Consider the following 23,733-nt stretch of genomic DNA (forward strand, 5'->3'; position numbering starts at 1 on the left):
ATCCAAAGTGCTGTTCACCCAAAAGGGAGGCTCAAACTATGTCTATTATCTGCCCAAATGTCAGCATTAAAAAAGCATACCGTAACTCCGTTTCCCTTGGGGCTGCTCAACTTTTTAATCTGGCCGATATCCCGAAGTTCACCTCGCCTCCCTCCTCGCGCGTCGGAGCCTCATCCCTTTTCTAATAAGTTGTCGCGGACGAAGGAAGGTGGATCATCTTTTGTGGGAGAGGCTAGATTTATGGTGCCGTAGAGTGCTAGATAGGACTGTGAACGCGGCTTCGGGGCTTGTAGTCGACGCGGTGTTGGCTGAGAAGCACTAGGTTTTCGGAAGGTGCATATCAGCAAGTACTTCATGGTGAGAGGGTAGACAGTGCATATGACAAACTGATGCCTGATAGCGATGAGGACGATACGTGGGCGCTGGACGAATGGTTCCTTCGATTCGTAATGAAGATAGGGATTGTGTTGCGCTGGGGAGGAGTGAGAGGTTATCAAATATGAGGAATGCCCAGCAAATACAACAACCAACATTGCAGCGCTCAAAACCCCGCAATAAGTCGCTTCGTAGCAACGGGGCTTTTTTTCGACTGGCTATTTTGGATTGGGTGAAGTAGTATTATCATCAAACCTGAAGCTCGAGTACTTGGATGCAGCATAAGTTGTGAGATGCCATGTTTGGAAAATCACCAGTGGCGGCGCCTTACTTGGACCAAGTCAACATATTCTGATTATGACTCTCATCTAATATGATCCCGGGTATCTAAAATCCAAAACCCACCAACAAAACCTCAACTCTCCTCCTCCCCAAAATCATCCTCCCCCTTCTTAATCCCATTTCTCCTCCTCCAAGCCCAAACCCCCCGATCCACCTCCTCCCTCGTCATCCCATCTCTCACAAGCGTAAACGTAACGCCCAACTCTGTCTCGACATTTCTATTCCGCGCCTCGTCATCAAAGAACAACATATCCTCATACGCAACCCCACTCGCACTATGTATCCTCGAGAAATGCTGCGTCTTCGTGGCCGGGAAGATCTGGATGTACTCGAAGTAATCGAGCGCGCGCGACGTGCGCGTTTTATTCGCCGACGGGTTGTCGCTGAAGCTGGGGATTATGTGTAGTCCTTTTAGCATGTCCCGGGCGAGATCGGGCGCACAGGTGCGGGATGCGAGGGCGAGCGGGATGGAGCGCGATTTGCAGCTAGATATTATGCTGTGCACGGCTGGGTAGAAGGTGAAGGATTCGTTCCATCTGTGATTATGAATGATCGCAAGTTAGACAGTCAGACGTGGCGGGGGTGCAATCGGGCGAAGCGGACTCACTTGTCCACACAGCGGGAATTGTTGTCGCGCGCTTTAATGGGTGGCGTGACGTGGGTGTCGACCCAGAAGGGCCAGAGTGTATAGTCTAGATCGAATGCGATGAGCTTCGGCAGTGGAAGGCCGTCTGTGAATGTGGATGGGGCGTTGGAGGTGTCCTCTATCGGAGCGGTGTTGGTTCGTCTTGCGCGGATCATTCTGTCTATGTAAGCGGTAGGTCTATGCTGCCCCTGGAAAGTCTATTTGCTGTCGGTGGAGTATATATAAAGCTTCCGGAATTCAATAATTGTGTTTCAGGAACGAACGAATGGTATCTTGCAAAAGGCAGAGAATTGCGAGTCTGATCGAAGCCAAATTATTTTGAGTTGCGGGGGATGGTCCGATCACGTGGGGTTGCCTCCAGGAACACCTTGCCTGACGTCATCGGTCAAGCTAGCCCTATGCCCCAGCGACACTCGACGCTACAGACATATGTTATCTCGTGGAACTTAGAAGCGATATCATATTTGGAGCTAGGTACACTGAGTGCCAACCACATGCATATCCCAAACTTAACCGTATCCCAATTCTCCTGTCAATATTTTTTTTATGTTTTCCGGTCTTGTTCTCCCAATCCGACCAAATAAAGTACAAAAGAGAAAGATGAAAATGAAATGCTGACACCATCTCTTGTAAAACGCCGAGCTAGATAAGTCGTTACGATCAACGGCTCTCTCCCAAGCTCACCTTACCTCAAAGTCCACCGTCAAAGCAGATCGAGAGTCTGGGAAACGCCAGCTAAGACAAAGGTGAGTAAATGAATCCACCAACAGAATCCACGATCTTATAGATCTGCTGATGCTCCTCGGCACCCTTGACAGTGAGCTCATTTGCAACAGAGTCCCAGTCGGAAGCATAGTGCATGACACGGGACTGCTGCTCGTGGTCGAGGATCCCATCTGCGTCGACGGCGTCGACGATGATGCGTCGCCAGAGTTCGAAGGGCAGACCGAAGCGCCAGGTCCTCTTTCGCACTTTCTGAGCGAAGCTGCCGCGGAACGTTCCCTTTCCGCCGGAGCGGGTGGGTTGAGCGGGGCTGGAATTGGCGGCGTTACCGGTGTTGATGCTCATGGTGCTGTCAGCGTTATTGTCCTTGTCCTTGCCGGGGCTTGAATTGGAGTTGGGGCTGAAGTCGATGGGTTGGTCGTTTGGCTCGGGTAAGGAAGTTGCCGCCATGACGGGGACTTGGAAATGCACTTGGCGAGTAGCTGGCTGCAGGGCTGGGAATTCCTCGTCGAACAAGTGGGCTGCAGGGTGGAAGGGCCCTGACGCGTAATCAAAAGCGGAGCCAGATGGGCGACCTGGATCGCAGTAGCTTTCCACCTGCTCAGAGAAAGGAGAATACTCGATCGCTTGCTCTTCCATGAATTGTTGCTGCTCAATCGCCTGCTCTTGTTCCAGGTCCTCAGGGACAGTCTCCAGGTGCTCGAAAGTCACGCCCTCTTCATCCTCAACCGGCTCTTCAGCTTCAGCCTCAACCTCAACCTCAACGGTACGATCCTTGTCATCCAAAAGCAAAGCACGTGAAAGAATAACCATCTTCAGCGCGGTGAAGGCAATATCGCTTACACGAACGCCTTCTTGCTTGAGGCACTCGATGCGCACACGCTTGGTAAGTCTGGTGAATTCAAGAGCCAACTTGTTTTGCATCTTCTGCTGGGCACTTTCAGCATGATCATCCATATCGCAATTCTCGGACGTCTGGATCTTAGCCTTGAAGTCAATAGTCTTCTCAGTGACATCGAGAAGACGCTTCGCAAAACCGGTGAACGCCTCGTTTGGCTGCCAGATCAGGCTTCTGTTTTCCTGCGCGGACTCTGGGACTGCGGACGCTTTGCTTGGCGGGAGGAATGTCAGCAGCTGCGCAGAGGCACGCTGGATTGTGAGCATGTGAGAGAGATTAACTGCACTGCTGTTATTGAGGCCCATCTCCGAGAGAATGAAGTACGGGATTGAGCGGAGGCCCCGGGTGCATGCGTATCTTCTTAGGTCGGCAAGGCCGGGGGCTTTGCTGGGTGTGGAGATAGGGCTTGCACCTGTACCAAGCAGGCTGTTAGCACACTGAAAGAACCACCGCGCTGACATGGGAAAGTGGGAAGGAATGCAAACCATTCTGTTTAGCAGCCTTTCCACCCTTAGCAGGGGACTTCTTTGCACGACCCGCGCGAGGCTCATTTTCCTTATTCTTTTCACCGACCTTGAGCTCTTCGACTTCCTCTGCAAGCGCCGCCTCCTCGCCATTCGCAAGACCATGGTTCTCTCTGACAATTGCATCCGCATCAGCCTCCAGGTAGTCGAGGTCACTCTTGACATATACCCTAGCGAGAATTTCCAGCCCCTTCACGCCCATCGGGTTCTTCGAAAGATCCAGCTTTTGAAGAACGTAGCAGTTGCGAAAAGAGTCTAGAAATTCCTTCCATATCTTCTTCTCATCATCGCTCGCAACTTTGATGTCATTGCTTGAGAGGTCCAACTCCCGCAAATCGCCTGGGTTCGCGGCAATAACGGCTCCAAGTTTGGCCAGTGAATTTACAGTGAGGTTGTTTCCCGATAGATGAAATTCGGTCACTTTTGCCAGGCCGAGGGGGTGGTCAGTAGAGCGGTAGAGAGTGCATTGGATCAGGTCATCGATGAACTGGGCGAAGCCTTCGTCGGTCAGGTTCTTGCCTGTCAGGTCGATTTCAAGCGTTGGGTCGCGTGCTGCGGCTTTAGCTCCGGTGGAGGGGGGGATGCGTTTTTTCTAGGGGCTGTCAGTAAGAAGCCTGTCTCAACTACTATGGTATAGAGCTAAGACTGGTGAGAGGCGACGTACGAGATCCTTAGAAACGACCTGGCCGGCCTTGACGCCGCTGATCTTCCTCTGTGGTCCATATTGTCAGTACGGCGAAATCCAACACTAACACAACTGTCCAAATTCATCAACCCACCGCCGAATAAGTCAGCTTCCCCATGGCGACGGCACTGGTACTGGTTTTGAAAAAGAGTAAGTCCGTGTTGATCTGTGTTGATCGCTCGTAGCCTGCATCGCGAAGCAAAATCAGCAACAACCTCATCCTAGTAAATCCCAACGATCAAAGAAGACAACGGAAACAAAAGATCAGGATATGGCGCTCCAATAATTTTGTCTAAAATAAGACAGAACCAGACAAATGTATTCATAATAAAGCCTGGTTCACGCGGATCCTTATGCGCGGAGAAATGGTATAGAGTGTGAAACGGACCAAACATGCGTCAGTGAGGAGAATCACGTACCTTGACCTGTTATAAATTTGTAAATGAGAATTTAGGATAATATATGCACCATACCTTCCAGGACGAGGGCAGAGTATTTTGGGGCAAGTGAGAAGACTGGGTAGCTGTGAGAGATGTAAGGGACGGGAATAGGAAACGCTGTCAACACCACCACATTAGCGAGTGCACTCAGTGGGGCGAAGCTTCTTTGCAAGCTTCCTGGAGCAAAGAAAAGGCTTTCACAAGCTATATCTACTCACATCGCTTGTGTTGATGTCGAAATTGACCCTCGTGGGTGTAATTTTGATGAAAGAGAAAAAGCGATGGAGGAAGCCAGAAGGAAGACAAAGATAACAAAAGAGCCTCGCTAGATAGTCAGCAGTATTTAGTTGAGAGAGGCTTCCATCACCGCAGCTTGTTATGGTCATCTCATCAACAACCTGCCTCTGGTATATTCACTCAATGTGCACCCCATGGCTCTCAAGCATGCACGCTGATTGGCGCTCGTCTAGACGCTCATAAGAATGTGCACCTCTTCACCCAAACAGACATCAGCTAATGGAAACAGGGAAGTCTAGCACTTTTCATGCTGCCTGAGTGACTGGATATTACAAGCTTCACTTCTAGAGTAGGCCTTGTTTGTCCTTTGTGTCTGGGGAGAGCTTCCATTGCAGGTTTCAAGGTCTTTGATATCTGATCACGTAACAAATGAACACACAAAAGCAAATTCAGTGGTTATTCTCTCAAGCTGACATGAAACAGTGTTCCCACACGTAGCAGGCTCTGTCTGATCAAAAGAAATCCACAATGTCCTTGAAGTCGTCTAGGAGGGCCGGGTCGATGCCTTCCCAATCCGTCGGTAGAGAACCGTCCACAACCAGCGGAGCCACAAGCCCATCTACCTTCCTATTCTCTTCACATTGTTTCTGCTCTTCGCTGGGTACTTTATCCTCGAGGTTTTTAGTTGATTCGTAGCACTTCGCTCGTTTGTTAATTCCGTTGTTGTTCTCATACAATGCGTACGTTCTACCTTCATCCGTCGACTTTCGTTTCTGTCCCCCGCAATTACCGATATGAGAGTTCACCGGGAACTTATTCTGTGGCTCAGGGCTGATCAGGTCGACAGGGCAGGTTTTAGCAGACCCATCGTTCATCGCAAATGGCTCTTCGTCAGGCGAGTGCATCGGAAAAAGAACATCGCCATCGTCGACCAAACCATCTCCCAGCACAAGCGCGCATTGGTCGGCCGTGGCGACATTCTTCTTCTGAGAAACATGATCCAGTGGGCCGTCGTTATTTCCGAACAACTCAGCCAGCGGAGAGGGAAAGCCATCGAAGCTCTCATCGCCATAGTCACTGGAGGAGTCCGTTAGGGAGATTGGGTTATCCGTGCTCGCTGATTTCGATTGCGACCCCGACCCCGGCAACTGCTGGACCAAAGCCCAGGTTGAGCTAGAGAGCCCGTGCTTGTTCTTGGGTTTCTGCTTGGAAGCTTTGTTGGTACTGGTTGGTACGTGGTTCTTCGAAGAAGGCTTTGTTATATTCGCCGACAGCTTCAGCTGGTTGGAACCTGTTTCCTCACGACTCCCTGCCTCTGGCTTTCTCTTTGCGACCTTGGGAGGGTTGTCTAGTCCTTCTCGGCAACAGAAATGCTTGCATCTGCCGTGGTTAGGTTAGATGTAGCCTTAGAGCAGGGTGCGATAATCTCACGATGTCTTATCTTTGCACTTGTGGTTGCAGGCCCATCTACCATTGTCTAATCTTTCGGGTTCTGCAGAAGCAGCGTCATTGCCCTTGGTCACGGTATTAGGTTTCGTACCGTCGGTTTTCGATGCTTTTGCCGGCGGCTTTGTGTTTATTACGGGTGCTGGATCACCGAGTTCATTGCTTGTTGTCGCGTTGGGCCCGTTGCCCTTGCTTGTTGATGTCTTTGTCGACAACTTCGCCGTGTCGGTCGGCTCTGGATAATCGAACTCGAAGTTTTTGTCGTTCCAATAGTCAAATATATCTGGGCTCCGCGTGCTGTCTAGCCGTTCCGGTTCACGTTCGGTACTGTCGTTGCTCTGTGCCTTCGTATGCCATTCATTCCCCTTGCTCCTTGATGTCGGTCTCTGCGAAACAACACTCTTGGGCGGTTCTGCAGTGTTAGGCTCGGCGCCCTTCTTATACCAGTCCTCTAGTATGTCTGCAACTCGTCAGAAGTCTGGGCTCACATGTGTCCGAGCAAGAAGAATACCTGGGTCCAGCCAATCCCCAAACAGCAGGTCATCAGTATCATAATCTTCAATCTTTTTCTTCCTGGTCTTGTCGGCAGGCTTGTCGTCGGAAATGCTCCCAGCCTCAACTTCCTCGTTCTTATTGATCTCCTGGATTGAGGTAGAGTCACTGGTCTCGGCTTGCCCCGGGAAGTACGACCGTGGGAGATCCGGTCTCAAAACTGCACTTCGTGATGTTCCAGCGGTTTCATCACACATAACATGGCAAGCTATGAATTGGTCATATGCTTTCAAATCCGCGCTCAGGAAGATCTCATGGCTGTTCTGCAGCTTGTTTGCGCTCATACGTCGAAAGTCGATCAAACGGCCGTCAGAGGTCTCCGCAACAAAGCAAACATAGACGGGTCGCTTCTGGAACAACGCCGGACACTTCTCGTTCATGAATGCAATCTCCGCCTTGAAGCGCACTCGCGGAAGGCGGCCAAGATTGGTTTCCTGTAGAGACTTTAGATTCGCAATCAGTCCCCCAACTCCATATTCTACATACCTTTCCCGCCATCTTCACAGAAACCCTCAACTTCGGGAACTCCGCCAGCCTCGCACGCAACTTCATCCCAAATGGCGGATTCTTGCTCAACACCATATCAATCACATGCGGCTCCCTAGCCGTCTCCTCAAGAGCCTCAATGCTCTCAATTCCCGCACCAACCAACTTCCTCACAGCCACTACCCCAATCTGCTCGATCTGCTTCATCTGCAACGGCGAGTCATCCCACACTCTAGCCGCCAGGCTCCTCGCCAGTTCTAGAGCATTGCGCGTTGCTACGCTGTCCTGCAAATGAACCTGGCAGTCAATAATACATCTGATAACTCGGTTTACGTGCGAGAAGACGAAGGACTTATCCTGTTGGAAGGTGAAGCGATGCTTTTGGAATTGTTCGGCGCTAGGAAACTCGACGGCTCCAAGTTCGGACTGGATAAGTAGTGAGATTTTGTGTGCGGGTAGCGCGATGTCAACGTTTATGGGATATTTGATGTCGGCAGACCGGTTGAGTTCTCTGTATACCGATCTCTCGCCGGCTTTTAAGCGGATGTCTCGGAATTCGTCGGCTTGGGAGAGGATTGATAGCTATGACTTGTTAGTAAGTATATTTCGCATGGGTGGATGGGTCAGAGGAGGTCACTCACAATCTGGGAGACATCTGACTGTGACTTCATAGAGCGGAGCGCCTTCATCGTCTCGAAGCGGATGTAGTATCGGGCCATGGCATCCCCGAGTGGTGTTGTTTTGAGAGCATCCGATTTGACCAAGTCACATTCCTGAAGGAGTTTGATATCCTTCTCACATATCTGCTGGAGCATCTCATTCTCGTCGTCACGGTTGGCGCCTTCTTTGAGTTTATAGTGCGTCGGGTTCCTTCTCAGCCTCACAAATAAGAATGTACCAGCCAGCCATGCAGTTGCGGATTCGATGCTGGTTACGTTACCGAGCCCTATCTCCGCATTCAAATGGTCAATGAGATTAAGGTGTAAACAACTCTCCAGGCTCTCAGAGCCGGATACCAGTCTTTCATAGTGATTGACACGCTCTTTCCGGGTGAGGATGACTGCTACCGCGCTGTCGTCAAATTGGGGACGCCCTGCTCGGCCCAGCATCTGCATCACTTCGAGATCGGAGTATTCCTGGCAGCAGCCTTCTTGCCAACCTACGGTGTTCTTGATGATGACTAGGTGGCAGGGGAGATTGACGCCGACGGCAAGAGTCGAGGTGCAGCAAATGATACTGATCTTGCCCTCGAGGTATCCGTTTTCGACCTGATGCCGGTCTGCGGGTTCGAGACCGGCGTGGTGAAAGGCAACACCTGCTACCGTGGTTGCTGTACGCCGGTTGCTATTAGCATAGGCAAAGTAGGTTCAGGGTGGAATAGACGCACTCTTCAGGTCTGCGTTGGTAACAGGCATAGGCTTGTTCGGCCCTTTCCATAACCGCGCTTGATTGCTTGACACAGACCACAACTTCGCAAGTTCCTTTGCCGTCGTAACAGCAGAGTTCCTCGTGCAGCAAAAAATCATAATCGGTCTCTTCGCCGAGTGTGTACGAATGGCATCAGCAAGCCTGTCATCAACCAGTTAGTATGTCTTTACACAAGGAAGTGCAGTTGGAGGCGTACTTCGAGTTCAACAGTTTATCGAACGCAAAGTTATTTCCAGAGGACTGGTGCCCATAGACAAACTTCTGCAACTTCACTGGACGAAACTCCTCACCAAAGTGCTCTCTCTGCGCAGGGACATGCTGACTAGCCGCATTCCTCCCTAACCACGTCGCAATATCCTCAGAGTTCGGAATCGTCGCGCTCAGCGCAACAAAACGAACATTCGACCCGATAGTCTTCATCCTAGAGACTACAGCCTCCAGCGTCGCTCCACGAGCCTCCTTCAGTGTATGAACTTCGTCAATCAAGAACAGCTTAACGAGCTGCATAAGCCGCACATGATCCTTCCATTTCCTCGTCATACTATCCCACTTCTCCGGCGTCGTGATGATAATTTGACTATGTTGCACATTCCTCAGCGAAGTATGGTCCGTATCACCCGTGAGCTCTGCACACTGCAGACCCAATACCTGGAACTTCCGACTCCAGTCGCGGAACCGCTCAGAGCAGAGTGATTTCGTCGGAGCCTGATAGACGACTTTGAATTGTTCGTCTTTGAGCTCGTCCAGGAGCCGGCAGATGGCTAGTTCCATGACGACGGTCTTGCCGCTTCCGGTTGGGGCCGCGAGGACGACGTTGTCGTTGCTTTTGTATACGCTGTCGAAGCACTTTGATTGGATGGCGTTGAAGACGGAGAAGGGGAAGAGTATGCGGTGGATTTCTGGGAGTTCGCGGACGGAGAGGAGGACGATGCCCTTTACTGAGACGGGGATTTTGGGGAATGGTGTATTTGTGTCTTGGTCTTGCTCATTGTGGCATGAAGGACTGGTGGTACTGGACTGGGGTTGGTAGTGGAAGGCCTGCGTTATTGAGCTCTGGGTCTCGAAGTCGTGGCCTCGAAACAGTCCACCCGGTCTTCCTGGTTGGAGCCGTGCCAGTGGGCTTGAGGCATTGGCATCTCTTATATCGTTGTCCGAGGAGCTGGAGGGTATACTTCGGTGGGGTGTGGCCTGCGGGCCTGAGAGTAATTATCATCAGCACATGTCCGCGAAGTGCATATATATACATATATTCCTCTCAACCAAGGCCCCTACCCTACGCACGACCGAAGCAACAATGATTTAACTCACCATTGAAGAAGCGTGATACCTGCGTCGAAGGCTCTATCTGCCGTTGCTGAGAAAACGGGAAGTACTCGGCATTCGACGAGATCCGGGACTGATACGTTGTCTTTTCATTGGATTGGGCTAGTAATTCGAGGTCTGTAGGGCGATACCAAATCGATAGTCAGCCAGTTGCACCTCTTCAACAATGAGATATATATGCTACAAATATTGGAGCAAACAGGGATATATCTCACCAAAAGAATCAAAATGAATATCCCCATCCTCATCTCCAAACGCCTCCTCCCTCGGCATTTGCACTGGCAGCCGAGACTGATGGAATTGCGTAGCGGCCGGGTAGCTCTCAAACGACTGATACTGAGGCTCCTGCCTCTGAAACTGACTAAAATATGATGACGATGAAACCTGTGATCCCTCAATGAGCTTCTCATCGATGAATCCGTTGTGGTCAGGATGGGGTTGGGACTGAGAGGACGCTGGGAACCCAGACTTGGACTGTCCGGAGCGATTCCAGGATGGGCTGGAGGTCGTGCTCGTTCCCTGTCGGCGGGGGATGATAAATGGGCGGTCGACACGGCGTCTCATTGTTATTGGAGATGCGTGAGGGGGGTCTAATGGATGGGGAATAGGATAGATAGATGATGGGTAGTGAGAGATGGGATTGGGATGGAGTGCGGAACCCAGGACTTTACAGATAGCAGGTCACCTGCCACCAGGTCACTATATCTGGACATGGCGTGCAACGGTGCTATAGTACGATGATAATGATCAGAAGAGTTCCAGTTTCCAATATCTCAAGGGGTTGAGTGTGACAGAATTGGAAAATCCTAAGTGAGGTTAATCTGGCACCGAGTTATAAAATTCACCATAGGTCAACGGCTAAGTCTGATCAAGCATTCAGAAAAATCAGAGGGTATACTAGCCAAACGGAATATATTGCAAATGTACAAACACCCACGTATGCGGGCAAAACAAAAGGGCAAGGCGCACCACACCAGTTCACAAGTTCTATGCGTTGGTATTTTGTTACTTCCAACAACCAGCCCATCACATCATCAGATGAACCGCAACAACGGTTCTAAAACAATAGGTAAGACGCTCGTAACCATATCGTCAAAGTCAAATAAATCGTGACAACTCAAAAGTATCCGCCGCTTGCACTTCTCGAGGCACCGGTCCTAGTGACTCCAGGTGAAGTGGGCCTTGACGTTGAGGCGCCCGCGTCCAAGAAAGGTGTGGCTGGGAGCTTGATGGAAATTTCCCGAGGAGAATCAGCGGGAGAAGGCTGATCGCTCTTGCTTTCCTTCTCGAAGTGCGCGACGTGAATCGGTGGTGGACGAAGTCCCTGGCGCTTGGCTTCTGAGCTTGGGAGCTCGCAAAGATAGGTAGCCACAAGGACTGCGAAGGTGCCAATAATATACTGGGATTTGGGTTAGCATCAGGCCTCGAACGATTCCGTCAAATTTTAGGTGGGCTTACTGTCAAGGTTGGCTCGAATTCGAAGAGCAGATGCTGCCCAAAGAAGTCATGATGATCGTGGTGGCTGAAGCGACATTCCTAGAGTCTGCAAAGACCGGCCCAGCGAAAAATGGTGCGATAATTCCTCCAAAGGCTTGCACAAGAATACAAGCCCAGACTGTCCAATTATAGCCGTCAAATACTCCGCCATTCGCAATCTTCTCGCCATCCAGGAATATCACACCGATGAATAGAGCCGGAAAGACAGAGTAGACCGCAATCTGAACATTGCGAATCCAGAGAGATGTAGATCTCGCGCTGTCGCGCATCACTTTCTCAAAGTAGACCGCTGAAATACCAGAAGTTGCACAGGCTCCGAGGGTCGCGAGGATCCCAACGTATCGGTCCATAGGTGGGGTGGCAGTCAGAATATCCTCCTCAATGCCCTCGTACGTTGCGGAGCGTTTATGCAGATTCTGGCCCGGCTGGCCCAGTTGACGGCCTTCCACTCCTCCAGAGACCGAGGGAAATCGAAATGTTTTGCGGCATTCTCGAGGTAGAGCTCATCCGAGCTGCTAATAGGAAGATTGACAAGCGCAACTCCAGCGATAAGCAAGAGAATCAAGCCCCACTTGCGCAACGGCACACCCCTCCCTAGTATGATAAACCCAAATACAGAGGTCACAACAATCTTCAACTGATACGACGTCTGGAACGTCGACGCCTGCAGGTTCGAAAGCGCAATATACGTAAGCGAGTTCGACAATGTATATAGGCCAGCGGGAATCGCAAGCTTCCAGCTATCACCGGAGAATACGGCCGCCGCAAGTGTAGATAGGAGGGATGTCGCGGGCACCGACGGGGGCGCCGATTTGGAGACTTCGTATAACGCCAGCGTCAGGGAAATAGTGAGCTTCACGACTTCGCTGAAAAAGACGGCGGTTGAGGTAAGATATCGCTTGCCACCAGTGGGAGGCATCATTCTAGAATAATGTACTAGCTGCGTTGCGACGAAAGTCAGCCTTTGTCCGATTGCCCGAGTCCGCGAGAAAGGAGAGGCGGTATGGGGTTCTCACCAGCACAAAGGTGGTATATTGTACGGTCAACTAAGCAACATAACTCAATTAGCATCAGATCAGTCGACTAGGAAGTGCGAGGCGCCTCGAGACTCAACGTCGCGGGCTCACCAGTATCCAAGAGCCATGCTTCCAAGCGGCCCCGGGCCCCGACCCTGACAACCGTCGCTGGACACTTTCCCCCATTGTTGACAGGCGGGTCTTGCCAGTAAACAGAGGTGACTTGTAATCGTAGACTCGCAAAATATCAAACGGAAGAATGCTCAAATATGGAACAGACTCCCAACAGGAACTCGAATTGACGCGCCGGGGTATTTCATGCAGAGTGCTAGTGGAAGACAGACTGGAGGTGGTCTGGTCTGGTCTGGTCTGGTCTACTCGTGGGCGGTGTGAGCACTTGGATCACGGGAATCGGGCGATTTTCCCCTGGATTTAGCGCGAGTGCGACTTCTGCTCCTTCATTGGCCTGCCTCCTGACGTCAGGCCAGCAGCCCGACCTCAACATTGGGCGAGAGCAGCATGGGTGCATGCGCAAGAGCCATAAGACGCTCTTGAAACAGGCCTGCCACGTTTCATGTGCTGAATCCTACGACCAGAATGTGGTCTGGAGTTGCTTTTGCGCATGTCACCGCTGGTATCGTTATGACGCCATTGGGCAGCCATGTTCTGAGATCTTCATGCAAGGAGAGAACGCGAAGTAGTATTTGGAGATGAAAGATGGAAAATGGCCGAGCCCATTATACACATTAATTATTCTAATTCTTGTGACCGCTATCCATCCAATCTCTCGAGTCCGAGAAATGCAATCAAAAGTCCAACCATGCAACAGATGGCAATAGATAAAATCAACGCGTCGTGGATATAAAGAAAAAGAGAGCCGCCAATAATAGGAATATGCTGATAGATAGATCAAGAACAAATAACATGATGGGTGCATCACATCACTATTGATTGCGACAAATTGACATAAAAAATGAGTTGTCAAGGAGAGTAAATGAACGTAGCGGATTCAGCATGCATCAAAGTCAATGCACTGCGGTCATGTTGCCTCCCTCGCTGGTCCATCCAAGGGCCCAGACAGGGAATTCACCGCTTTCTCTTTGGTCGGGTGCGGCGTCATCGATGGCAATGGCGCCGCTGCTATCCGTGCGCCTCCTCGAATGGTTTCTGTGGAGGTCGGGGACAGGGGGCGGGGGTAGGTGAGGTGGTGGCTTCTGCGACGGAAGGGGCGAGAAGCGGTGAATAGGAAGGGTTGGGGTAATAGGAGATGTAGTGCTGGCAGTGGGAGAAGGAAGGCTCTTGGAGGATAGGCTCGCCTGAGGAGACGGAACAGGGTTTGAAGTTTTTCCCTCTGAATCGGATCCTGTGCCCTTGGGAGTCGAAGTCCCGCTGACCTTGTAGGACGTAGCTTGACTGGTGCGTGCCGAGGCAGGAGGAATACTAGGGCTGAGTCGTAGGAACGAGGTGTCAGAGCCGTAGTACGAGTCTCGGGATGGTACTGAGAGAGCAGAAGCCATTGAACGACGGTCGGGTTCAAAGTTTTCATTGAAGATGCTCGGAGTGATCTTGCCGTCCCGCGTTCTCATTACCTCCAACAGGCGCTCTTCTTGCCTCGTCACGGCCATGAGGCGGCTTCTCCTGTTAATTTCCTTCTGAGAGAGAGACGGCTTCCTTGTGGCGGCTCTGGTCTGATCAAACATAGGATCACTGTGGAGGAAGTCGGGCTCGAGGATGGCGGGAACACCGCTTGAGCGGCGTGATCGACGGTTGCCGTTCGATGATTTATTTGCCAGCGGGTTAGCCGGGCCTCGCTGGGGGTGAAGGTATTTCGAACTAGAACGTGAATGCTGGGTGTTGCTTGATGACGGGCGCTCCACGCTCCTCAAGGTTCCCCTGGTTGCTTGCGCCGCGGCAGCTGTGCATATCTCAGCCTCGTATCCGCCGTACGTACTAACACTATCCCTCTTGGTCTTGCCTGACTTAAATTGGGGTTTGAAGTCTTGGGTGGTGTCATCTTCATCTTCGGATGAGGATAGACAAAGAACACTCGAGGTGTTCAGGTCGGAGTTTTTCAGAGTGCTTTTGCTGCTCTTCTTGGACATCGAGGCTCCCTTATTCGAATCGCCACGCAAGGATGCAGCCTCCCGCAAAGTTCGCTGTGATGAATGTGCCGAGTGTCCAGACCTCGCCGACAAGAGAGATTTGGAGTCGCTCCGTTGAGTGTGGTCTCTGCCGCGCATGCTGAAGTTCATTTGACTATATATGGCACGTTCCGTAGATCGCGGAGTCTGGAGAGTATCAAAATTCTTCTGCAGAGCCAGGTCCATCTCGTTGGTACGAACCGTCTTCTCCAAGGAAGGATTGCTCCATACGGGGCTCGGTGTCTCATAGATCGTCGAGTTCAGGACGCCATCGAGAGCCTGCTGCGTGGTTTCTGGACGACTCAATGCTCTCTGCCGCGGCGGCGTCTTTGTAAGTTTCTTCCCCGCCAGACGGCTTTCGGATTTATGTGTCTTCAGCAAAGGATTCTCGGTGGTGATTTCAGAGGCGAAAGAGATTGCAGATGGGGACGACGTCATGCGCTGCGGAGATAGAAGCGGCGCGTCATTTGTCCGCGTGGCCGTTGGTTGGGGTTTGGGGAATAGCAAAGAGAGATCGATTCTTGGGGGTCGCGTCTTGCGTTTTGTCTCCTTCATTGGCCCTTTAGGTTGTTTGAACGCCGGATTCAGTCCACCTTCTGAAGTATTCCCAGTATCCAGGGCTGAGTCCAGTTCCTTGGTGGGCTTTGCCTTCGACTCCACTGCAGGCTCTTTGGAAGTATGTCGAGAATAAAGACCTGACGACGAGCCGGTAAGGTGTAGTTTCCGTGACAGCGACAGCAGAGGCGGCGTGGGTTGAGGTGTCCCCCGAGATTCCTGACCTAGTTCAGGCGACGATGCGAGGACACGGAGGCTCGGGGGCTGTAAGTGATCATCTTTACCATCCTGATTGCGTGGCTTGTCATTCGCACTGAGATAACCTGCACTCCGGCTTGTCCGTTTGTCAGGGCGTTGATGATAGTCGCTGTCGAGGGCAATATCCGTGGTTCCTAGTATCCTTTGGGCTTTGGGGATGGATCGGGCCCTTGAGTCTCTCTGGTTATTGGTGTCGTTACCGGCCGAACGAGGATTGATGCTGGAGGTCCGCAGCGGTATGTGGAAAGGCTTGTGAGACATGCTGGATGCCACGCCGACGGTTCGATTGGGGACGCTCAGGACGCAATTCGTTGAGATCGTAAAGTCTGGGGTAGGGGAAGGGTGGACATAAGTCGGCAACGGCTCGATCGTAGATTGATTGGGGTTGGTTCGAGTATCGTTGGTAGTGGTTCGAGTTGTTGTCTCAACCAAAAAAAAGCAGCTGAGTCTTCCCCACACTAGCAGTCTAGCAACTCAGCCAGCTCTGCGGATGAAACACCTGGCGCCTGCGCCAGTACTAGTGAGTCCAGTGAAGAGCCAATTCGAAAATCTGTATCGTGTTTAGCGAGAGTGAGTAAATTTTGCACAAGAGAAACTCTTTGAGTGGTCGGAAAGACTAAAGAGCGACAGTGGAGGAAGAGGCGGCGGAAGAGAGGGAAAGAAGGTAAGAAGGTGAGGCGCCGAGACAACAGCAGCACCAGCACTTTTGTACTTTCAACCTTGAACAGAACAGTGGAAAGGACTCAGTATTATTATTATTATCCGCCAGGGACCGCGCCGACTAAATCATGACTATTGCAATTTAAAAACAAGTCCGATCCGCCCGTGCGCTGTGTCCACTCTATGGCAACACTGGACGCAAATCATCATCAATCGAACCGGCCACTTCTATAATTATTGACGACGTTCTTTTCCACTTTCTACCTCCAAAGCCTAAAGGGGGTCGTCCACCAGTTGACAGAGTGGATGTGATGTTTGAAAGGGGCGATCAGACTCCGATGGCCCAGCTAGGATCGGGATTCGCATTGGCTAGTCAGGGTAGTTTGTCAATAATAACACACAACAGAAGCAGGCGATCAGCGCAGAATGCTGGTTCTCTGGAGTCGGTGGGGTCGCGATCATCGCCCACTAGGAGGCATTAACTTGTTCCTGAGTCCTCATGTCCTCGGATAGAACCTAGGGACGATCCTGGAGATCCAAAAGCAACCAGGGAAACCGCTGTGGTCTTACGACAATTCGATCATAGACCGTGGTAACTGGCAAGGAACCATTGGAAACAGGGGTGTTCCCCAGGTTCTGTGCAGTTTGTACTCCGAAATCAAACGTTTGCACGACGCGAGTTTCAGCAGCCGAACCAGTCCAGCAGTTTAGCGCAGTTGGTGCGCCAGAGTTTGGGCCGCGTCGTTGGCTGCAGGCAGCAGGCTGTCACTCGGCGGTGGATTTGTGGCGCGTAAACGTCGCCAGCTGCTTGCTTTTTCTTTGAAACCATCGGCTTGAACCTTCCGAGCTTCCAGATTGCTGGAACTAAGTGTCGGGGGTTTGGAGGGAAGAATCATCCAGAGTTCCAGAGTATGAGCACGTGTATCCGAGCCACGCGACACAGACAGTTCCTTCCCCTTTTAACTCAGTAGTAACTCGCGGTCACTCGGCCGTTGCAGTCTTGGAGACACAGTAATCTGCAGATGCAGGCGACCGGAGCATATGTCGCATCGCATCGCATCGCATCCCTACTGCCCAACGTCAACATTAATGCGATCAAAAGGGGTCAAGGGTATGCAGCCTCCACGGGTTCTGGCTCGCACTCCCACTCGATCGCGACAACTGGACCGGGTGAAGTCTACGATCCCGCGGAGGAGCGCAATCTCATCTGTCCAGCCTTCTGCCCTCCCTAAGAGTCCCGTTCTGCCAATGAAAGGGCCAGGACCCCCGCTAATCGCCAGCCTCGGGCGGCAGGGGAAACGGAGGAGGGTAGAGTGGGGATCTTAGAGTTCTCGATTATTGATTCGATTCAATAGTCCGACGAGAAGCCATCCTCTATCGGCCAACCATCTCCAGCTGCACCCATGCGAGTGCGGTTGAGTTTGACATGTCCTCCAGACGCTCCAGTTCAATAGCGCCAAGGCATGCTTCTCGGTGCCAGTCTGGCCATGTGTTTTCGTCACTCCGCATTGCGCAATGCCTACATCGGTAGGTGGTAGATACCGTGGGCGTGGTAACTGGGACTGGTGATGTGCTGCACCATTGAACATAGTCGACAATGGTCATACTAGGACGTGAGGAGTGAAGCCACCCGCCAACTCAGATGTTTTTCAAGGAGCGGTACGCACCTCCCCGGCCGGGCAAGACGCTTCCCCCGAGATGGCTGCAAAGTCTTCAAATGCCTTGTTGGGAACTTCCATGAGAACTTGGAACTTGGACTCTGTAAAGTCGGACGAGTCAGCGCTACGGAGCAATCTTCGAAACCGAACCACAGTCCATATCACATCACCGCCATGATCCGTGGCTATAATTGGACCTGTCATGCCAGCCGCCGAAACAAGGGCAAGCCACAAACCGCCCTAAAGTCGCACTGCATATCTAAGAGGCTGGATTACCGCACCCCCTGCATTCCGGAGGATTGGAGGAAGCTGTTTCACATCCTGCGGGAAATCGATACATTCGACTCGTCCAGCGCGCTAGCCTCTTTAGATCTGTTCATCGCTGATCCCTGATCCCTGACCTCGCCAAGGCAGCCCAGCTTGATCCTTCAACCGGAGCGACGACTTCTTGAACTGAACCTGTCAGTCACCACTCAAGAACCCAGTGATCTCCCGGCTAGATTCACTCCTTTACTTGGCTATTGGTAGTGTACCAAATGCTGAATGTGATGATGTGATCGCGAGAACTTGGGTTGGCGAATCGAACGCAAATTTAAACGATCAGTGTGTCTGCAAATTCGACGCCTTTGATCTACGATGGAGGCCGAACTCCGCCGCAGAGAACGAGAAAGGCGCTTCCACCTCTCTTTCATCTCGATTTTCGTTACTTCTGAATAGTCCTCCATGTCGAAAACAATGGTTCTAATTAGGCTGCCGGGGGTAACCAGGACTGGTGCCATTTACCGAAGTAGGTTGTAGATGCTAATCCGTGAAGTACGTCCAGACTGGGCTCAGGGCATAGGGTATCCTGTCCTAAACTCCTAAACTCGCGCTAGTAGTAGCTAATCGCTCCTCCTCCTCACGATACTTAGACTACCGGGGACCTGGGAGCTGGAACTTGACGGTTGCACTGTTGCAATCCGCACTACTGTACAAGGAAAGACTTCAAACTATTGCTTCGGGAGCAAAAGCTTAACACCTGCATTGACCTCGAGACGTGGGCTATGAATCGATAACTTTACTATTTCATGGAGTAACTAACTACTATTGAAACAATGCTGGAGCTTAAGTAAATCAATAGGAATATGCGCTCCGCAGAAAGAACTAGATAACTATTCGAATAGTGGCAATGACAATTTTCGCTAATGAACTGTTTTCTTTGATCCATCATCTATCAATGCTCCTTTTCGAACTCGAAACTTGAAACATAGCTCGTCCGTTCACGCCGCCGTCCCTCAATAGAACTAAAGAATAATAAACATATGTAGATATGCCGATACGTAGTAATTGCGTCTTTTTTCCTTTTTCAACAACCCCTGTCGGTCCCTTTCCGCCGCGACGGTCTAGTCCGTAACCAGCCCCAGTATCCCAGAACCGTCAGTGGATCATCTGTCGTAGTTCATTCCATTTCCAGAACCAGAACCCAGACCTGGCAGACCGGCAACCGCAAACCGCAAACCGCAAACCATCAAGCTCAACGAACCTGAAATTGAAACAAACCTTAGTGCTCCCTGGGACCCGCTCTAGCTGGAATAGGTATCCGTGACCATAGTTTTAGAACGACACCGAGCAAACAAGCCTCCATTCTGTGCTCCGTGTCGTACCCATACCCTTGTCCCTTAGTCCACATCGTATAAGTATACGATATCGGATAGTAGTGCATTCGTTCGTTTCAGATTCACGCTCACTGCTCACGCATCCTATTCCTCGTTCCCACTAACGCTGCTCGTTTCCGCCCCGACGTCAATGAGCTTGTTGTAGTTGCTGATTTTGCGCCTCTTTTTGCGCCCGCTGCGGCGGGGTCCTCCTTCGCTCTCGACCTCATGGTCCGTGACTGTCTGTGACTGCGATGGCGTGGCGGGGATTCCGACCTGGGAGGACCTTGTTCGTTTGCGGGTTGATATGGGGAGTTCAGTTTCTTTGCTGAGGCTGTTGTGGACATTGGAGGTTCTTGTCCGACGCTGGGAGCTACGTGCTTCAAGCGGTGTTTCGTGTGACTCGGAAGTTGCTTGGTCCGCTTGGCTGCTTTTTGGTAGGACGGTGGTTTGGGAGGCTGGGGGTGTGAACGTCTCGATGGAGTTCGAATCAGGGAGGTACTGCTGTGTTATGTACTGCGATGTCGGGTGTTAGCATGAGAGGAAGGTGTCAGTGCCAGTGTAAGAGGAAGCATACATGGTGCCCGATCTTGACCATAGGGTCCATGATCTCTTGTTGGATTAACTTGCGGACTGCGGCCGTTTCAGGAACCATGAATGCCGGCAAGCCCTTGCGAATGCTTTCCTTGGGTTTGAGGCCGGGCGTGGCATGCATGATTCCCTTTCTCTTGAGGAACTCCTTGACTCGGGCAATCGCTGGCGGGCTGCAGTCTGTACGATGTCAGGAAACAGTCGTGTAAATGCAAGCAATACCCAGTGGAACCTTACGCGTTTTCTCGCAGAAGATTGCATGCGAATTGGGGATTCCTTCTTTACGTGTGAGATCCAGAGCTCGTCGGGCTATCACTATGTTATTCATGCTCTCGAGAATCTTGCTTTCATTCTTTTCGAGCAGGCAATTGTAGCAAGCGTGGATGTCTGGGGCTACAAGCTTGTATGCGCCAACGTAGCCGTAGCAAAGTTTGTGCTGTCGGGTGTGGCAGAAATTGCACAGTATCTATGGTATTTAGCTTGGTTCCTGAGGGGGAAGTGACGGGGCATCACTCACCATTCCGTCTTCTTCTCCCTTCCAATCGCACGGACATCTGACAGGAGCCGAGTCTTGAAGCCTTCGATCCTTGAAGCCACTGACCTGTGGAAGTTTGGAGGCCTTGCGCAATTCCGCAATTATCTCTGGGCGAAGAGTAAACTTCTCGCTAGAACCTGCTATTTCCGCGTTCTCATTTTCGGCAGTGACTATCTGTTTAATGGACTGCGAGGACATCACGCCACTATTTGAGGACGGCACCTCCTGCAACTATTCATCAAATCGATTAGCTGAGGTTGTCTGGGGTCGGAATCATGGCTGTTCTTACGGGCGTCATGATCTGCGCTCCATCTCTTCCATTAACGTCCCGCGTTGCTTCTTGAGAGCTTCGAACTTTGAGGCACACGACGCGTTAGCAAGACTCATGTCGGAGGACAGTCGAGACAATAGCAACATACCTTCAACCTGGGAAGCCTGCAGCTGGCTCTCCGCGTCTTCGAAGCCTATGTCTTCAGCTCGCGGCACGGTGTCTTTGTATTCGATATCAGCGGGTACCTGTGGCATAGATTCCGATGCCTCTGGCTCGGGGCCGATCCATTTGAGTGAGGTAACTTTCAGTCCAACGCTAACGCCATTAGTGATGTTATTCCAGATTGGAAGAAAAATGCGTACGTATGCCAACCACTTTCCATCTGCCCGCAAGTTTGAGATTCTCTCATCCAGTTCTCGGTCAAAGGGTAGTTGATTGTACCATCTCTCGCGCCATTGAAGCCAGGCGGCTCATATTCAGGAGGACAATCTTCAGTATAAAAGAGATGAACGCCAAGCGTACGTTTGTCTGTCATGGTCAGCAACTATCCGCAAAAGGGCAATTGCATGCATACTTGGAAGGGTTGGAAGAAAAGAGCTGAGAGTGATCAGACGTCTGACAATGCTTTCTAATCCTACTCTCGCCGTGTGAGCAGTCTTCATGTCAGCGATGTAGCCACACGGCTGTATTGATAAGCTTTCAAGGCGTTTGTGCAAGTTGCCTAGTCCTTCAGAGTATCTGAACGAGAACGTATAAGACTCTAGTACGTTGTCAGGCGCCTCTTTGTCGGCTATGATGGTAAGTTGAACCGCCTCAAGCACGCTCTTGCTAAGGGCGTCAAAAATGCCCGTTTCCTGATGTTGTCAGTAAAGCAATGATAGTTTTGCCCACAGACTTACCAGAATGTTGATGATCATGTCTGCCTTTGGTTCGGAGCCGCGGAGAAGAACCTTCAAAGGCTGCCCTCTCTTACCCTTGCCATTTCCAAAGGCATTATCGGTAGTACCGTTGGTACCATTAAGGATGGGCTTGTTATCGATGAATTCGCGATAGGTGAATCTCTGCTGCCTTTGCGCCTCTCTGAGATCGCGATCATCGAAACATTGCAGTGGCAAAAACTCCCTAAGAACCACTGTGAGCACAGCCATCTGATAAACCGCGCACTGGGTTTTCAGACTTACCGAAGATAAAACAGAGTTCCAAGCTACATGTAAAACACATTAGTTTCGTGGTGCAATTAAAGGGAGCAGAGACCTTACGGAGACGTGTAGCATGATCTTGACCATCTCCAGACTTTGCTGCTGCTGCCGGGCGCGACTTTCCTCTGGGCTTACAGCGACCTGGGCATCCTTCGCAGTTCGTATCTCACTTAGTGGAGATGAGGCAGGCGCGGTACTAGGCGGTGGTAGGCTGGCACGCGTTTGACCAGGCTGTGCGTAGATCGCCGCCATCGGACCAGTATGTTTGACTCTAGCCATTGCGAAGAAAAGGCGAGCGAGAACTCGCTATCGCCAAATTCTCGGGTCGCAGGCAAAGACGGTGACGAAGACAGCGATTTGCAAAGGGATGGAGCAAGGAGAAGAATTGAGGTCCGAATGGGAAGAGGTCAGAATTCGGTCACGGGAGTGGGAAAACGCGATCTTGTCTCGATTGCGCCAGCACCCGCCGACTGAGAACCCAATTAAGAACACTATTTTCAGACTCTTGCAGTTGATTTTCGATCCTAGAATGCTGGGGAAGTAGATACGCAACCCAGCAGTCTGGCCTCGTTTGGAGATTTTCCGTGACCGGCATTAGTCGTCTTTTCATGTTCCCCACATCTTCCATTGCTTTTTCTTCACTCTTCAACTCCACATTCCTTTATGTGCTCTGTTGAAACTCAGTGAAACTGAAATCTCTATTTATTCTTGCACAGTCACATAATTCACAGCCCATCTATCTTCCACTTCAGGCTACGTAACTAAAATGTTCGCGTTATTTTAAGAGCACTCTTTATCTACCGAGTACTTTGACTTGCAAAATATATGTAGTTGAATACTTATTCATGGAGACAGGTTGTTGTTTGGGCCGCTAAATATAGCAGTCGACCTGCTGAAGACAAATGGGGCGAAACGGCCGGAAGGACCAGTCGGATACTCCTCGCCCAATCCGATTTTCTGTACACTATGAGAGGCATCACTAAACCGCAACCTCCGCTATGGTCATGGTCAAATTATCATATCTACGAATCTGCCCGACGCCTATGGGCCTTAAGGAGTTTCCACAGCGGACGGCTCAGACCGAAGAACAGTTCTTTAGTGACTGGACCCGTTTGTTACGCTTCCCCGCATTCTCAAATTCTTCAGCCGAGATTGGGGACCAGTCCTCAAATATATATCTGCTAGACGCCTTCCACTCCCAACCCATATATACTCGATAGTAGAGCCACATCGCTTACGATCAAGCTGCCGCATACTGGCTAACAATCGATTATCCACTACCTTAGTATCTTTGCAGGAGTAGATTGGCGGCTGTTCTTTGAAAACTGGGAGAGGCTGGCGATTGACCCCACACTAACACGTGATTCCAGGCAAGCGGAGCGGCTGGGACGGCATCAGAATGGGAATGATATTGTGCTAGGATCACCCCATTCCTTGATATAGTCGAAAAGCCATACCTTGGCACTAATAGTATAGCCTGACGCTTCTTAACCCATTTAACAGGAGGCACGAGATGGTATCACATGACATTCGTCGATGCATCGTAAAAACTTGCGCTCTGCATCTCCAAGGGCCTCGGCCGTTACAGAAGCTGAAGTACGCAGTACGCAGCT

At 51.1% G+C, this 23,733-nt stretch overlaps 5 protein-coding genes across 5 annotated transcripts; all 5 read right to left on the reverse strand.

Annotated features, from left to right (window-relative positions):
* Positions 1 to 769: 769 nt before the first annotated feature.
* On the reverse strand, positions 770 to 1,647 carry BDV17DRAFT_254925 (Mg-dependent acid phosphatase). The gene is made up of 2 exons (XM_073756855.1): positions 1,325 to 1,647; positions 770 to 1,253 (listed from the first exon to the last, which is right to left on the reverse strand). Exons 1-2 carry the CDS (start codon positions 1,516 to 1,518, stop codon positions 791 to 793), a joined length of 657 nt encoding a protein of 218 aa, XP_073618950.1. The 5' UTR covers positions 1,519 to 1,647; the 3' UTR covers positions 770 to 790.
* Positions 1,648 to 2,098: 451 nt separating this feature from the next.
* On the reverse strand, positions 2,099 to 4,311 carry BDV17DRAFT_279788 (uncharacterized protein; the record flags this gene model as incomplete). Its single annotated transcript, XM_073759776.1, has 4 exons — positions 2,099 to 3,396; positions 3,470 to 4,100; positions 4,173 to 4,220; positions 4,288 to 4,311. The coding sequence occupies 4 exons, from the start codon at positions 4,309 to 4,311 to the stop codon at positions 2,099 to 2,101; spliced, it is 2,001 nt and encodes a 666-aa protein (XP_073618951.1).
* Positions 4,312 to 5,335: 1,024 nt separating this feature from the next.
* Positions 5,336 to 10,796, reverse strand: BDV17DRAFT_301101 (putative DEAD/DEAH box DNA helicase (Mer3)). Its single transcript, XM_073764186.1, has 10 exons — positions 10,290 to 10,796; positions 10,156 to 10,190; positions 8,979 to 9,978; positions 8,742 to 8,923; positions 7,996 to 8,684; positions 7,355 to 7,936; positions 6,851 to 7,302; positions 6,636 to 6,700; positions 6,302 to 6,458; positions 5,336 to 6,250 (listed from the first exon to the last, which is right to left on the reverse strand). Exons 1-10 carry the CDS (start codon positions 10,667 to 10,669, stop codon positions 5,383 to 5,385), a joined length of 4,410 nt encoding a protein of 1,469 aa, XP_073618952.1. The 5' UTR covers positions 10,670 to 10,796; the 3' UTR covers positions 5,336 to 5,382.
* Positions 10,797 to 11,222: 426 nt separating this feature from the next.
* On the reverse strand, positions 11,223 to 15,833 carry BDV17DRAFT_279790 (nucleotide-sugar transporter-domain-containing protein; the record flags this gene model as incomplete). Its single annotated transcript, XM_073759777.1, has 7 exons — positions 11,223 to 11,504; positions 11,564 to 11,596; positions 11,638 to 12,027; positions 12,135 to 12,542; positions 12,619 to 12,648; positions 12,730 to 12,840; positions 13,653 to 15,833. 7 exons carry the CDS (start codon positions 15,831 to 15,833, stop codon positions 11,223 to 11,225), a joined length of 3,435 nt encoding a protein of 1,144 aa, XP_073618953.1.
* Positions 15,834 to 19,149: 3,316 nt separating this feature from the next.
* BDV17DRAFT_215185 (putative meiosis specific protein Hop1) lies at positions 19,150 to 22,629 on the reverse strand. The gene is made up of 11 exons (XM_073755500.1): positions 22,181 to 22,629; positions 22,103 to 22,125; positions 21,821 to 22,043; positions 21,496 to 21,775; positions 21,284 to 21,449; positions 21,070 to 21,236; positions 20,940 to 21,004; positions 20,633 to 20,881; positions 20,353 to 20,581; positions 20,102 to 20,295; positions 19,150 to 20,040 (listed from the first exon to the last, which is right to left on the reverse strand). Exons 1-11 carry the CDS (start codon positions 22,397 to 22,399, stop codon positions 19,630 to 19,632), a joined length of 2,226 nt encoding a protein of 741 aa, XP_073618954.1. The 5' UTR covers positions 22,400 to 22,629; the 3' UTR covers positions 19,150 to 19,629.
* Between the last annotated feature and the right edge of the window lie 1,104 nt (positions 22,630 to 23,733).

The sequence above is a fragment of the Aspergillus undulatus genome (assembly GCF_047715775.1).
Source record: "Aspergillus undulatus strain CBS 261.88 unplaced genomic scaffold BDV17scaffold_7, whole genome shotgun sequence".
Taxonomy (NCBI): Eukaryota; Fungi; Ascomycota; class Eurotiomycetes; order Eurotiales; family Aspergillaceae; genus Aspergillus; species Aspergillus undulatus.